This window comes from Delphinus delphis, chromosome 11, assembly GCF_949987515.2.
Source record: "Delphinus delphis chromosome 11, mDelDel1.2, whole genome shotgun sequence".
Classification (NCBI taxonomy): domain Eukaryota; kingdom Metazoa; phylum Chordata; class Mammalia; order Artiodactyla; family Delphinidae; genus Delphinus; species Delphinus delphis.
Genome location: NC_082693.1, coordinates 101,920,944 through 101,935,985, shown reverse-complemented (window position 1 = coordinate 101,935,985; position 15,042 = coordinate 101,920,944). Strand labels below are relative to the sequence as shown.

At 50.9% G+C, this 15,042-nt stretch overlaps 1 protein-coding gene across 4 annotated transcripts in view; it reads right to left on the bottom strand.

The window, feature by feature from the left end:
• The window catches only part of PPP6R2 (protein phosphatase 6 regulatory subunit 2), an 83,240-nt gene that overhangs the window by 30,486 nt on the left and 37,712 nt on the right, over window positions 1–15,042 (bottom strand). For all 4 annotated transcript variants that reach the window (XM_060025887.1, XM_060025888.1, XM_060025886.1 and 1 more), the window contains 2 exons: window positions 9,176–9,418; window positions 1,121–1,307 (listed from right to left, as the gene is read on the bottom strand). In XM_060025887.1, coding sequence (XP_059881870.1) covers window positions 1,121–1,307; window positions 9,176–9,402 — 414 coding nt within the window. In that variant the 5' untranslated portion in view covers window positions 9,403–9,418. The remainder of the gene's footprint in view (window positions 1–1,120; window positions 1,308–9,175; window positions 9,419–15,042) is intronic.

The window sequence follows — 15,042 nt, the reverse complement described above, 5'->3', positions numbered from 1 at the left end:
GGAGATGCAAACTAAAAGCACAATGCTGTTATATACACCATCAGAAGAGATAAGATAAACCGACTGATAATATTAGTCAGGGCTGGAGAGGAAGTGGAAGAGCAGGAACTGTCATGCTCTGCTGCTGGGACTGCAAACTGGCTCAACCACTCTCACTTCAGCCATTCAAGCTGACCACACGTACATCCTAGTTACCACCACGTGGCGCAATGCCTGGAGAAAAGGAAGTCCTTATGTTTTAGAGATACACACTGAAATATTGACAAAAGAAACGAGAAGCCGTCTGGGGTTTGTTTTGAAATAGTGCCTGGGGGATGGCGAGCAGGGATAAAGGTGAAAGACTGACAAGGCCGCCTCCTGAAGCAGGTAACAGGCACAGGCGCCAGCAAACCTCATGGCCCTCCTGTGCCATCTACGGTGTGCAGTGCTGAAGCACACCAGGGCAGATGCAAGGCCGGAACAACCGTGGAGCAAATGTGGCCTCCAGGAGGCCCACGCTCCAGCTGAATGAAACGAGTTCACTCCCTGCTTTACAGAAAAATATTACTAGGCAATTCCTTTTTTCTTTTTTCTTTTTTTGGCTGCACCACGCGGCTTGTGGGATCTTAGTTCCCCGACCAGGGATCAAACCCCTACCTCCTGCAGTGGAAGCACGAAATACTAACCGCTGGATGGCCAGGGAAGTCCTAGGCATTTCCTTTAATTCGCTTTGAAACAGTAAGTGCCCTAGACATACAGGCACCTGCCACCCACGCAGATGCAGCAGCAGACACCCTGATGTCCTGCCATGATGCAGGTGTGTCCTGGATCTCTCACCCACGACTGGTCAGTGACAGGACGAGCTGGCCTAGTTTGGGGCCCTGTGCAGCTCCCAGGGGTGGCAGAGGTGCTGCTTATTTCAGAGCCGGCCAGAGGAAGTCTCTCTTGGGAAGCCACTTTCTTAATCAAATCCCAGCTCCCACAGCAGCAGCCCACACAGCTCCACGTGTGTCCCACAGGACAGTCAGAAGCCTGCCCCCCACAGCCTGATGCACAGGTCACACAGCAGTGGCTGAGGGCAAGATGCGACGGCGTCAGCCACGCCTCCCTCCCACGTCTCGCGGGCTTGGCAGAGGAGTACCTGTGCAGTTCTTCTTGCGATGAGACTGCCAATGGTCTTGCTGAAAAAACTGGCGAGGAGAGGATTGAGAGGCGGCTCACGGTTCAAGAAGTCGTAAAGAAGGTTGAGCAAAGTCTCGTCCCCTCCCAGCCTGTCACTGATCTGCGGCACGTCACACGTCAGCAGCTCACAGGCTGTGTTTGGGTACCTGAAGGGGCACAGTGCAAGCAACTGGAGGTGAATGAGACTTCCCCACTACTCAGGAAGCTACTTGAATGATCTGCCTCTTAGGAAGCAGATCCACAGGCAGAAACCAAACATGGCTAGACCTTGGAACAGAATAAAAATGTGATTATTCTGTGACCAACCGGCATTTTTGACTACTAGAACCTCAATGTTTTTATCATACCTTTTTCTGGCTCCTCATACCCTGAACTCTGACATCCCACATTTTCTGACTCTATTTCCATTCTCTACGGAACCTTTCCTAATCTTTTGGCTTCTCCTCTGCCCTCCTACTCACCTGCCATGTCTCTCACCTCCATCAGGTTCGTCCTCCCCTCTCCAAGCCTTTCCTGACCCCACATGTCAACAAGCACAGATCTAGCTTGTTCCCACACTGAAGAGATGCTTCATCAGCAGTTTACAATGCAGTACCAGTTCTGAAGTGTTATGCAGGCAAATTATTATTAAGATATACCAATATATGTAAACGATGTACTATTCATTTGATAAAAATGATCAGACAGGGGCTTCCCTGGTGGCGCAGTGATTAAGAATCCACCTGCCAATGCAGGGGACACTGGTTCGAGCCCTGGTCCGGGAAGATCCCACATGCCGCAGAGCAACTAAGCCCATGCGCCACAACTACTGGGCCTGCGCTCTAGAGCCCACGTGCCACAACTACTGAAGCCCACGCACCTAGCCCCTGGTGGCGCAGTGATTAAGAATCCACCTGCCAATGCAGGGGACACTGGTTCGAGCCCTGGTCCGGGAAGATCCCACATGCCGCAGAGCAACTAAGCCATGCGCCACAACTACTGGGCCTGCGCTCTAGAGCCCACGTGCCACAACTACTGAAGCCCACGCACCTAGAGCCCGTGCTCGGCAACAAGAGAAGCCACCGCAATGAGAAGCCCACGCACCGCAACGAAGAGTAGTCCCCGCTCGCCGCAACTAAAGAAAGCCCACGCGCAGCAACTAAGACCCAATGCAGCCAAAAATAATAAATAAATAAATGAATACATTTATTTACTTTAAAAAAAAAAGATCAGACACAAAATAATCCTGATCCCATTACGTGTAATCCCATACCACTATGCTCCCTGCCTGACCCTCTGACAGACATGGGGTCACTGCTGTGGTCCTGGGACAGGCCTACCCAATGTCCTGCTGCATCCAGGACAGAGCCCACCATAGCAGTGCAGTGACAATGCCTGGTGCCACACTCAGCACATCTGGGAACACAGGTGAGGGTGCCCAGGGCCAGAGCAGGCAGGAACCTGGCGGGAGCATCCTGTGGGGCTGACTGCCCTGGAGCACACCTGGCACCAAGCTACACGGGACATGCTGTGCAGCCTCAGGCACCTTACCTAACGTTTCTGTGTCTAGGCTGCTTTCTCTGAACATGTAGGTCTGAGTGTCCGCCTTCCCCACGAGGCTGCGTATAAAGCAGAGTAGCAGCGTCTGGCGCACAGTAAGCCCGGGGTCAAGGTCAGCCACTGTGACCCTACGGCTCCTGGTAGCCACCCACACGGCCCCAGCAAGGGCCTAACCCCAGGTGGTCACTGCGGTCAGCTAGGGCCTGGCGGCCGGCCCAGCATGGAGGGCAGGGGACAGGAGCTCAGCCTGGCTGTGGGGTGGGTGCTCCCCGTCACCCAGAGAAGAGGGTCTTCTGAAGCCAAGCGGGCAGCCGGGTATGAGCGAACGCCCGATCCACACAGAGGGGCCCAGACGAGGTGTGGCCAGCGCCCAGCTCATGGGGTCGAGGCGAGGATGAGATGGGGCAGCTCCGTACCGTGGACGTGGCCCACAGTGACCAGCACAGCAGACAGTGCAGGGCCGCAAGGGGCAGAGGCCAGAGAGCCTGCTCGGAGTGCAGCACCCAAGGCCGGCACGAGGCCCCACAGGACACGGGCGGAGAGGTGCCCACCAGACTCCAAACAACAAGACAAGACTCACCAAGCAACAAGGGAGAAGCATGCCCCAGAGAAAGGCACAGAAGCTTTTCCAGAGCACACGGAAAGGCTCCCATCCAGTCTCTGCGTGTGCGCACGCGCACACACACGAATTGTGCACGTGTGTGGCAAGCTGAGCCACAAGGCGCTGCTGTACTTAGACAAGGTTGCATCTAGGTGGAGGGACTGAGATCTCTATCAGTATTTTATAATTACTCCTCAGAAAAACAGGTACTGCTCTAATAATTTATATAATTTATGCAGGAAATAGCCATCCTAGTTAAACACGGCAGACGGAACATAGAGGTTTGTGGCCATAATGCAAGGAAGAAAAGACAAGAGAGGTAGAAACTCCGCGGAATGAACCTAGAGGGTGGGCGGCCAGGGAAGCAGGCCAGGCGCATGAGGCAGGTCTGTGTCTCAGGGTCCTGGGGGAGGAGGGTGGGCAACCAGACACACAGCTCAAGAAACCCAGAAGGACCCTGTGGAGCCCTCCAGGGCGTGAAAGCCTTTCTGTGTCCACTATTTCTTGTTGGTAGGAAATAGGCTTCATTCAGCCTCCCTGACATTCCGCACGTTCCAAAGGGCAGGTTCAAACAGTTACTAATCAGGGAAGGGAGGGCTGAAGAAACAAGGGAGGGGCAGCCAAGAACCAATGGTGCAGGTCCTGGTTCCTCCTCGAGGGATACACCTAACAGTATCTGTGAGCCCTTCAGCAGAACCAAGGCCTCCATGCAGGAGGACAGTAACTTCAGGCTGAGCCCAAGATCCCTGGAGCATCTGCTCTGTTACCTGACTGCCAGCCAACGAGAAGACAGCCACATACTCCGCAGCCCTCACCCCAAATTTTCCCTATAAAACTTCTCCCCTGAAATCGGGGAGTTTGGGGTGTTTTTTGTTTGTTTGTTTGTTTGCGGTACGCAGACCTCTCACTGTTGTGGTCTCTCCCGTTGCGGAGCACAGGCTCCGGACGCGCAGGCTCAGCGGCCATAGCTCACGGGCCCAGCCCCTCCGCGGCATGTGGGATCTTCCCGGACCGGGGCACGAACCCGTGTCCCCTGCACCGGCAGGCGGACTCTCAACCACTGCGCCCCCAGGGAAGCCCAAGTTTGGGGGTTTTGAGCATGAATCACCATTCTCCCTGCAGGTCCCTGCAATAAAAAACCTTTCTGGGCTCCAAACTCTGGCGTTTCGGTTTGTCTGGCCTCACTGTGCTTTGGGCACACACACTTGCGCTCTGTAGCACTCAGAGAGGCCTGGATGGAGACGGCGTCCACCAGGCAGGTGGAGGGTCAGCGCAGTGAGACTCCCAGCCCCTCCTCCTTGTTTTGTTTGCTTAGTTTTATACTTATTTACTACTAATTTCTCCCAAACTCTTTGACTATAAAGCTCTCCTGGATGATTGGTCCTGCTTCTGAGATTCCCCTACCTTAACCCAGGGGATAAAGTTATATTACTGGGAAACTCCAGAGCAACAGGATTAGAAAAGGCCCTAAAATGCCCCTAAGGAAAGCTGCACACCTGTGGCATCAGACGCGTCAGCAGCAGGGCTGGAACTAGGAACTAGAAGATGTGAACGAAAAATGCTGCTGCCCTGTCAGTAAACAAAGGGTGCTGCAGCCATCAAGCCACTAGAGCCTCCCCGGCCGCCCTGCCCCGTGAGCCCTGAGAGAACCCGGGAGAGAGAAAAGCAGCTCAGCCACAGCAGCCACCCTCAAGGATGGGAAAAGCACAGGATCCTGGTCCTAGACAGCTGAGGTGCAGACCAAAGGAATGATTTCAGTGAGTCCAGACTCCTTTTTTTTTTTGGCTGCGTTGGGTCTTCGTTGCTGCGCACAGGCTTTCTCTAGTTGCGGTGAGCGGGGGCTACTCTTCGTTGCGGTGCGCGGGCTTCTCATTGTGGTGGCTTCTCTTGTCGCGGAGCATGGGCTCTAGGCGTGCAGGCTCAGTAGTTGTGGCTTGCGGGCTCTAGAGTGCAGGCTCAGTAGTTGTGGCGCACGGGCTTAGTTGCTTCGCGGCATGTGGGATCTTCCCGGACCAGGGCTCAAACCAGTGTCCCCTGCATTGGCAGGCAGATTCCTAACCACTGCACCACCAACCAGGGAAGTCCCGAGCCCAGACCCTTGCATCTTTCCATACACAGAAAAGTGCTAAATTAACTTAAGATGTCTGGTTTTCTTTAATGAACAGTAAGCTTTTGAAGTCCCGACTACCTGGTCTTTGTTGCAAAAACTCCTATATATCCTGGCCCCTCCCTCACTCTTTAGAGCTGTCCCTCAGAGCGAGCTGAGAGTCCTGTCTCCAGGGCTTGAAGCCTTAGAAATTCCGCCAAATAAAACATTATTCTCAGCTTTTAGGCTGTGCGTTTTTTTTTCTTTCAGTTGACGAAGACACCTATGGAGTCTTCAAAATTTCACGAGATGCATGTCCAGTCTGACTGGAAACCAGAGGGAGCTTAGAGCCAGCAGGAAAGAGAACGATGCACTCAGGCTGCGCCCCAACCCCATGCAGACCTCCTCAGGAAGCTGCCAGAGAATAGGATTTGCCAGGGGAAGGAGACAAAAAAGAGGAAGACGAAATCCTGGAGCACGGAAGGTGGACTCAGGAATTATCAGAGCGAGGATGGGAGAGTCCAGGAACCGTAACGGCAGGGATTCATTCCCTCTCCCCCGCTTCACGCCTCCCTCTGGGCCCTGCCCTGCTGCTCCCCAGGGGCTCAGCTGGGCAACTGGGCTCAGCTGTCCTCTCTGCTCTGCCCCTAAGTGTGGCAGGCAGGGTTATTTGGTGGGGGTGGGGGTGGGGTCCTTCCTGGGGTCCTGCCCTGACCCAGCCCTGCTTCCCGCTGGGTGAGCAGTTCTAACTCTGATTTGGAAAGAGGAAGCCCTCCACTCAGAGCTAAAACATCCCCCCACACCACCAGCATGAGGAACAGAAGTGGTAACTTGGAGTCCATCTGCTGGCTTTTCTGTCTTATTTCTCAAATGGTCCAGAACTCTGCAAAGTGCACAGGAATCTCAAGAAAGAGGCCAGAAGCATCCTCAGGGTTCTCAGGCTGGACCAGGTGGCCAGCTCCCGGCCCAGGGCTGCTCCACAGAGGTCTCACCTGCATGGAGCAGCTTCTGGCTTTAGCAGAACAGCTAACCACTCAGGGCAGCTCCTCTGGACCCGTGTGGCTCGGGCACACTCCCTGCTCTCGGGAAGGGTCTCTCCGTAACCAGCCTGCAGCCACGAGGGTGAAGCCACAGCAGCTGGGCTGCAGAGGCACAAAGGCGGCTGGAGGAGGTGCTGTCGCCCTGCCCAGGTGGCCTGGGGCGGCCATCCAGAGGCAGAGCAGCGCAGGCACTGGCTCCGCACTCTCCGCTGTGTCACCTGCTGCTGCCACACGCTCCGAGGGCTGAGCTGAGCAGCTCGACGGAGACCTACGGCTCAAAGCCTGAAACAGGGCCTATCTGTATCTTTCGCATCTTTAAAAAAATGATCTTGACTCCACTTCTTCCTTCAGCTACTACCTCATCCATCTACCCAGCCTATTCCTCTTCTCAAAAAGGACGTTTTGATTTAATTTTAATTAAAAGCAAATAAATTTTTAATAAAAGCAAGTTAATTTTAAAATTACCTTTTATTTTATTTATTTATTTATTTGCGGTATGCGGGCCTCTCACTGCTGTGGCCTCTCCCGTTGCGGAGCACAGGCTCCGGACGTGCAGGCTCAGCAGCCATGGCTCAAGCGCCCAGCCACTCTGCGGCATGTGGGATCCTCCCGGACTGGGGCACGAACCCGTGTCCCCTGCATCGGCAGGCGGACTCTCAACCACTGTGCCACCAGGGAAGCCCTAAAATTACTTTTTAAATTAAAGGCTTTTTACTTTTTTTAACAGGTGATATGGGGACTTCCCTGGTGGCCCAGTGGTTAAGACTCCACGCTCCCAATGCAGGGGGCCTGGGTTCAATCCCTGGTCAGGGAACTAGATCCTGTGTGCCACAACTAAGACTCAGAGCAGCCACGTAAATAAATAAATATTAAAAAAAACAAAACAAAAACCAAAAACAGGTGATACACACAAATGCTTTTAAGACTCTGTATGACAGGGCTCGTGCGGAAGGGCAGCCCCCCTCCTTTCCCACTCCCACATCCCACTCCTGAGACAGTCACCACAGTCTCCTGGCATTTTCTGTATTACTGACATCCATGTTTCCAAATAAAATACAAGTACACTTCTTCATCTAGCAATTTTAGGTATTACAAATTGACCTCCTATGGTGGAAGGTGAAGATGTAGCTCGCACACCTCACGCCACCCTGCCCTGCCGCCCCACTGCCCTTTCCCCCTCTCTCTATAAAATTATACCACAATTAGTTAAATCCATGTCCAGTGTGGCCCTCTGTATGAACATGCAAACACTGTTCTATTTGCTTACTTACATGCATCCTTCCCTCAGAGTTAAAGGTATTCTCACTGCCTTGTTTGCTCTGTTTGTACTCACCCACTGCTAACCTCTCCCAAACTCTGACTATAAAGCTCTCCTGGCTCACTGATGCCACGCTGGGACCCCTCTACCCAGAACCACAACATGCTGCCCCAGCCCTTCTCCCCGTCACACTGTCGCCAACACCCTCCAGACAGGGAGACCCTCGACGGGTCAGCAACAGGACACATTTGGGAGTGAGAGAGTGAAAGGAATGGGGCCCACTAATGGCGATGCTGAGATAAGAGGCGCTGACCAGGCACATCTCAGGGACGATGGCCTCTGATCTATCACAGGTGATCACCATGGCCCCAATCCCCTGGCTCCCCAACAAGCAAGCCCCCGCCTCTTTGCAGAGCTCTCCTCTTCCAGCGCCGGCTGCCTCCCTGTCAGAGGGGCGCGGTGGACCACCACGACTGCAGCACTACTCCCCATCACCCCGTCCTTCTTTACTTGCCTCCTAAGTCATCAAAGACTTTCTGTAAAAAGTAAAGGGCCAGAGAGTCAATATTTTAGAACGCCTATGTTGTCACGGCCAACGGGTCATGGATGTGTCCAACAAGACTTTCCAGTGAAAATGACGGACAAGGAAATGTGAATTTTGTCATTTTCATGTGATATTATTATTTTTCTATTTTTTCCATTTAAAAATGTAAAACCATTCTCAGCTTGCAGGCCTCACAAAAACAGAATCTGACCTCAGGCCGTAGTTTCCCAACTAAGACTTTACCATCACACGCCAACTCCCTGTGGGACACGTGCGCAGCTGAGGGCACCCTGTCTGCCCTGAATCCCTCTGCATCACTAGCCCCAGCTCCCCCGCTTCCCAGAGCCTGCTCGGGCCCAGAGAGGCACCCTCAGAGCCAGAGGCCAGCTCTGCTGTCCTTCCTGTCACCTGAGGCCCCACCCATTCACACTCTGTCCTCGCTCCAACCCTTGTCCTAAGTCCTTGCCCTGTCCCTTTTGTTGTCCCCTAACATCCCAGCGGACTGTTGAATGGAACATTTTAGGAAAAACTCTGAGAACGGTCAGGATCACTAATGACACAAAATATGTCCTCCAGGCCCAAGACCCCACGGTCGAGCAGTCAGATGCCGCCTGTCTCTGGGGACTGGCTGTTTCACCAGTCAGGCTAAGGCTGCACCCATCGGCCTGTCAGAGCTCAGCCTTTCTTCAGCACATATTCACCCAAAACACTCCAACACGGTGCAGCTCGCTATGATCCAGAGTGAGGAATCACACACAGGAGATCCCCAAATCTTCAACATCACAGAAGCAAAGCCCACCGGAGGGGCCTTCTCGCATGTCAGGCGGGGCAAACGTTTACGGTCAGCCACCCTGGCAGAAAGCCCGGCTCTGACCGTCCTCAAGCCCTGCCCGCTGCCACCCTGCACGCTGCCCAGCGCCAGGCCACCCAGCACCGCGGTACGTACTTGAAGCGGACCTTCTCTTCCACGCCCAGGGCCGGGTCCTGTGTGACGAGGCTCACCAGCTCCTCCATGCTCTGCTGCCTGCACAGGAAGTCCAGCAGCTTCCGGTTCTGGGCCTTGCACTCCTGCAAGATGTCATCTTCATCCATTAACTCTCGCAGCGTCACGTCCTCCTTATCCAGCAGCTTGTCGACGTGGGACGTGGTGCTCAAGTCAAACTTCCAGAACATGGTGACGGCCACAGAGCTGCGAGCAGACAAGAGGGTCACTGCCACCAGGTGCGAACCCGCCTCAGCAACCCCCGCACCCAGGTCCCGAAGTCCACCCACAAGGGGGCCCGGGCTGCAGGGTGCACTCCCCCATGTACAGCAGGACAGCTCAGCTTCCTGTCCTCCCGTGGGGGCCCCCGGGGCTCCCGCCACTAGCCCCTGGGCTCTGAGGCCAACACATGCCGGTCGCCCACATGTCCGACGGGGGATGCCCCTCCACCCAAACAGCGAGGCTCACAACCCTCCTCCCCAGCGTCCAGCCCCTCCTCAGTGAACACTGGGCATCTCTCCCCAGACGTCTCCGTACCATATATATTTTTAGTTTTCTGTATATTATGTTTTGACATCTTTAAAAAACTTTCTGATTGAGGAGACACTGCCCCTCCTGGGCGGCCAACTCCTAGAGATGGCAAAGGGCTCTCAGGAGCACTCCTGTGACCCGCAGGCTGACCCCCTGGAGCCCTCCTCCTCTGTGGGCCCACACACAGCCAGGGGACTACGTTCCACTGCCTTCATTATCCCAGGGCCAGGGGCCAGGCAACCAGGAGCCACCCATATGGCTTAGAGCCCGCCGAGATCATCCAAGCAAGCTGACCCGAGGCTGTTCACCCTGTCCAGCCTTGCCTTCGGAGCGGAAAGCCCAATAAAAGCTGCAGCCTCGGCTCTGCCCTGGCTCCTCCCCCTTCTGCCTCTGGCCCCCCTTGGGCTTCCTGCACGTGGCCCTCGTGCGGTCGGTGCCTCCAGCCTCCAGGACCCGGGAGTGTAACGAGCTCTGCCTCCCTGTCCCTCCTGCACCTCCTCTCGTGGCCGCACCCGCCTGGCCATCCCTTACAGGACACAGAGCAGCTCCCAGCACAAACCTCAACAAGCCACGCTCAGGACAGCTCCCTCTGCTCGCCCCTCCGCCCCTCTGCCATCCCCACCTACTCGGCCCCTCGTCTCCTTGCATCACCTTGCTGAGTAAGCCAGGGCTGTCCCTGAGGCCCCCACCTCCCTCACATGCACACACTGAGCCCTAGGTCCTGTCACGCCACTTAAGGACTCTCGATCCACCCACCCCTTCCCCTGCACCCCACATCACCCTCTGCGGGCTCCTGCTGCCTTTGCCTGGACTCTACAAGGCCTGAAGCACTCAGTGAGTCTCATATGTCAGTCTGTGGGCCTAGGTTGGTTTGCAACAAAGTTTTTGCTGTTGGATACAAAATGAAAAACATAAAGCCTGCATCTTCAACAAAGTTACACCTGTATCTTGAGATTACCTTTCCAATGTTACACAGATCACTACGTGCAAAATCATGGTGATAGCAGATGGGACTTACCTAATAGTTTTATTTAGAAGAGAAAAGGACTTTTCACGTGACGTGAGCCCCAGTGTGTCTGTGCATGAAGCCCAGCTGCCCAGGAGTCCCGGACACAGGCCCCTCAGCTGTCCAGCCACAGCCTCCACAGCCTCGTCTTTGCTGCGTCAAACTCACTTTCCCAAAACAGACACACGTCTTCACGCCCCTCTCACGGTGGTTGAAAGCCTGCGCTAGCCCCAAATGCCCACTGCTCAGCAGGCCGCCTCTCCCAACGTGCCTCCAGGTCCTCTGGGCGCTTCCCGCTGCCTCCCCGACCCCAGGGATGCCGTGTGTCTCTTCTCACACACACCGCACTCTCTGCCTTTGCCCTTCTGCACACACTCCTGTGCTCGGTCCCTTCACTGACAAAATCCCACCTGCTCCACCAGACTCAGAGGTGGGGCCGCTTGGACTTGCAGCGCAAGGGACTCCACAAGCTGACCTGCACTCAGTTCCCATCTAGGTCCTAATATCTTCCTTATTTCTCTCTTGAGGAGTGCATATGGGTATTTGCCAGTGTTAGTTACAGACTCTGGGGCACCAGAAATAACGATTACTAGATGTACCTTCAGGAAAAGATGGATGTCCCCACACACACATCAGGTGCCCTCTCTCCTAAGGCCCTACAGAATGACTCATGTGCTTGGATAACATACAATCCAGGGAAAGAGGGGAACCAGAGGGAGGACCCCCACCTAGCCAAGGCTTTGTTTCCAAACAAGAACTTGCCAGACATGGCAGCTAGAGGTGGCTCCTATGCGCCCTGCTTTCAGCGAGAGTGGGTGAGTGTCTTGAAGTGAATATAGGGTATCTTGAAGTCTGCCTTGTCTGACACTATTACAGCATACCATTCTTGTGGTTTATATTTGCTATATCCTTTAACATCCTTTTACTGTCAAACTATTTGTATTTATATATACATATATATACATATATATATATATTTACATTTATATATATATATTTTTTTACGGTACGCGGGCCTCCCACTGTTGTGGCCTCTCCTGTTGTGGAGCGCAGGCTCTGGACGTGCAGGCTCAGCGGCCATGGCTCACGGGCCCAGCCGCTCCGCGGCATGTGGGATCCTCCTGGACCGGGGCATGAACCCGTGTCCCCTGCATCGGCAGGCAGACTCTCAACCACTGCGCCACCTGGGAAGCCCCCTGTATTTTTATATTTAAAGTGGTGTGATGAATTGGGAGATTCGGATTGACATGTATGCACTGATGCGTATTATGTGGATGACTAATAAGAACCTGCTGCATAAAAAAATAAATAAAATTCGATTTAAAAAAAAGTATGATCCTCAAAAGAGTCACATAATTCTAAAAAAGACTTGAGACAATATTTTATAAAATATTTAATTTTACTCATATGCTTTGTTACTTCATTGAAAAGCACGTATTTAGCACCTATTATAAGCCAGAACTGCATTATATACAGGGGTTATAACAGTGAGCAAAACAAATACAGTCTATGACTTCATGGAAAATTCAGCCTACTACGGGAGTTTCGTAATGATTATATAATCACGCAAATATATAATCAGTTATAGAGTATTTAAAATTTTAGGTACAACAGGTATAGAGAGCTATGTAAATATATGATACAGGGGCAGAACTCAATGACTAACTGGATGTGGGAGAAAAAAGGTCAAGGATTAATTTTGGTTCTTGACTGCATACATAGCTGGAGACGTTCACAGATACAGGAATCTTAAAAGATCATTGCATTGCACAATTTCACAAGGCATCATTCACATGTTTGCAGTGAAAATCATTAACTTCTTTGACTTTGTACACAAGCTTGATATTCATTTGAAAGATCTAAGAAAATATGGCATGTAGGCAATTGGATGTATGCATGGTAAACTCAGGGAAACAGTTTGAGGTGGAGAAATAAATGAAGCCACAGAGAATAAATGAAGCCATGAGATTGTAGAGAAAAGATATAGGATGAGAAGAAAATAGTATCTGTGAAGCTAAAATATTTTAAGGCCTAATAGTGGTTGTGAGCAAAGAATACAGACTAAGAATAGCCAGACAAATAGAATGAAAATCAAGACAGTATGCTAAGTAGCTTAATGGTGGTAATTATTTCATGATGTATATATATATCAAAGCATCATGTTGTACACCTTAAATATGTACAATTTTTATTTGTCAATGATACTTCAATAAAGTTCTTAATAAAAATAAAAAAATAAAGTGTTTCTTTTTAAACAGCAAAGACTGATTGATAAGATCTTGCTTTGTTATTCTGTCTGTTATTCTCTGCCTTTTAATTAAAATATTTAGATCATTTACATGTAATATGGTTGGGTTTGAGTAATTTGAAAAAAATACAACATGACACTCTCAATAAATGAGGACACTCATGACACTCTCAATAAATGAGGAATAGAAGGGAACTTCCTGAACCTGATAAAGGGTATCTACTAAAAAACCTACAGCTATCAGCACACTTAATGGTGAAAAGACTGAATGCTTTCCTCCTAAGATTGGAACAACAAACTCTAAGCACTTATATTCAAGATTGTAGCGAAGCTCCCAGGTAGTACTATAAGACAAGAAAAAGAAATAAAACACATACAGATTGAAAAAGAATAAGTAAAATTTTCTTTACTAACAAATAATATGATTGTGTAAGCAGAAATGCCTAAGAAATCTATACGGAAAAGAGCTACAAGAATTAATGACAGTGAACAGCTAGCTTACCAGTTACAAGGTCAATATCCAAAAAGTAATTGTATCTCTATATACCAGCAATAAAAATTGGTAAATAAAAAATATTTAACTTCTGCTAACAACATTCAAAAACATGAAATACTTCAGGATAATTTAATAAAATATGCGCAAGATCTGCACACTGAGGGACTTTCCTGGTGGCGCACTGGTTAAGAATCTGCCTGCCAATGCAGGGGACGTGAGTTCAATACCTGGTTTGGGAAGATCCCACATGCCGTGGAGCAACTAAGCCCGTGTGCCACAACTACTGAGCCTGTGCTCTAGAGGCCGCAAGCCACAACTACTTAGCCTGCATGCCACAACTACTAAAGCCCGCACACCTCTAGAACCCATGCTCCGCAACAAGAGAAGCCACCACAGTGAGAAGCCCCCATGCAACAACAAAGAGTGGCCCTCACTCACCACAACTAGAAAAATCCCAAGCACAGAAACAAAGACCCAACACAGCCAAAAATAAATAAATAAATTTATTTTTAAAAAAAGATCTGCACATTGAAAACTATGAAACGCTGCTGAGAGAAATTAAAGGAGACTTAAATAAATGGAGAGATATACTATGTTCATGGATGAGAAAATGCAATATTGTTAAGATGTCAGTTTTCATTAAACTGGTCTACTGATTCAATGCAACCCCAAATAAATCCTAGCAGATTTTTAAAAACAGAAATTGACAACTTGATACTAAAATATATATGGAAAAAGACCTAGAGTAGCCAAAGCAATTTTGAAAAGGAAGAACAAACTTGGAGTGCTAACACCACCTATTTCAAGACTTACTGTAAGGTGAGATTAATCAAGACAGTGTGGTTCTAGTGGTTCAACAGAACAAAGTAGAGAAGTCCAGAAACAGATGAATACATATATGGTCAACTGACTTTCAATAAATGTACTAAAGCAGTTTGATGGGGAAAGTATAATCCTTTTCAACAAATGATTCTGAAAAACTGAATATCTATATGTAAAACGACCTCAACCCTTACCTCACATCATACACGGATCACAGGCTTAACCATAAAAGCTGACACTAAAATTTTTAGAAGAAAACTTAAGAAAAAAATATGTGGGGGGACTTCCCTGGCAGTCCAGGGGTAAAGAACCCACCTTCCAATGCAGGGGACACAGGGTCGATCCCTGGTCGGGGAACTAAGATCCCACATGCCACGGGGCAACTAAGCCCACGCGTCACAACTATTGGGTTCGCGCACCTCAATGAAAGATCCCGGGCTTCCCTGGTGGCACAGTGGTTGAGAATCTGCCTGCCAATGCAGGGGACATGAGTTCGAGCCCTGGTCTGGGAAGATCCCACTTGCCGCAGAGCAGCTAGGCCTATGAGCCACAATTACTGAGCCTGCGCGTCTGCAGCCTGTGCTCCACAACAAGAGAGGCGGTGATAGTGAGAGGCCGCGCACCGCGATGAAGAGTGGCGCCCGCTTGCCACAACTAGAGAAAGCCCTAGCACAGAAACGAAGACCCAACACAGTCATAAATAAATAAATAAAAATTGAAAGATCCCG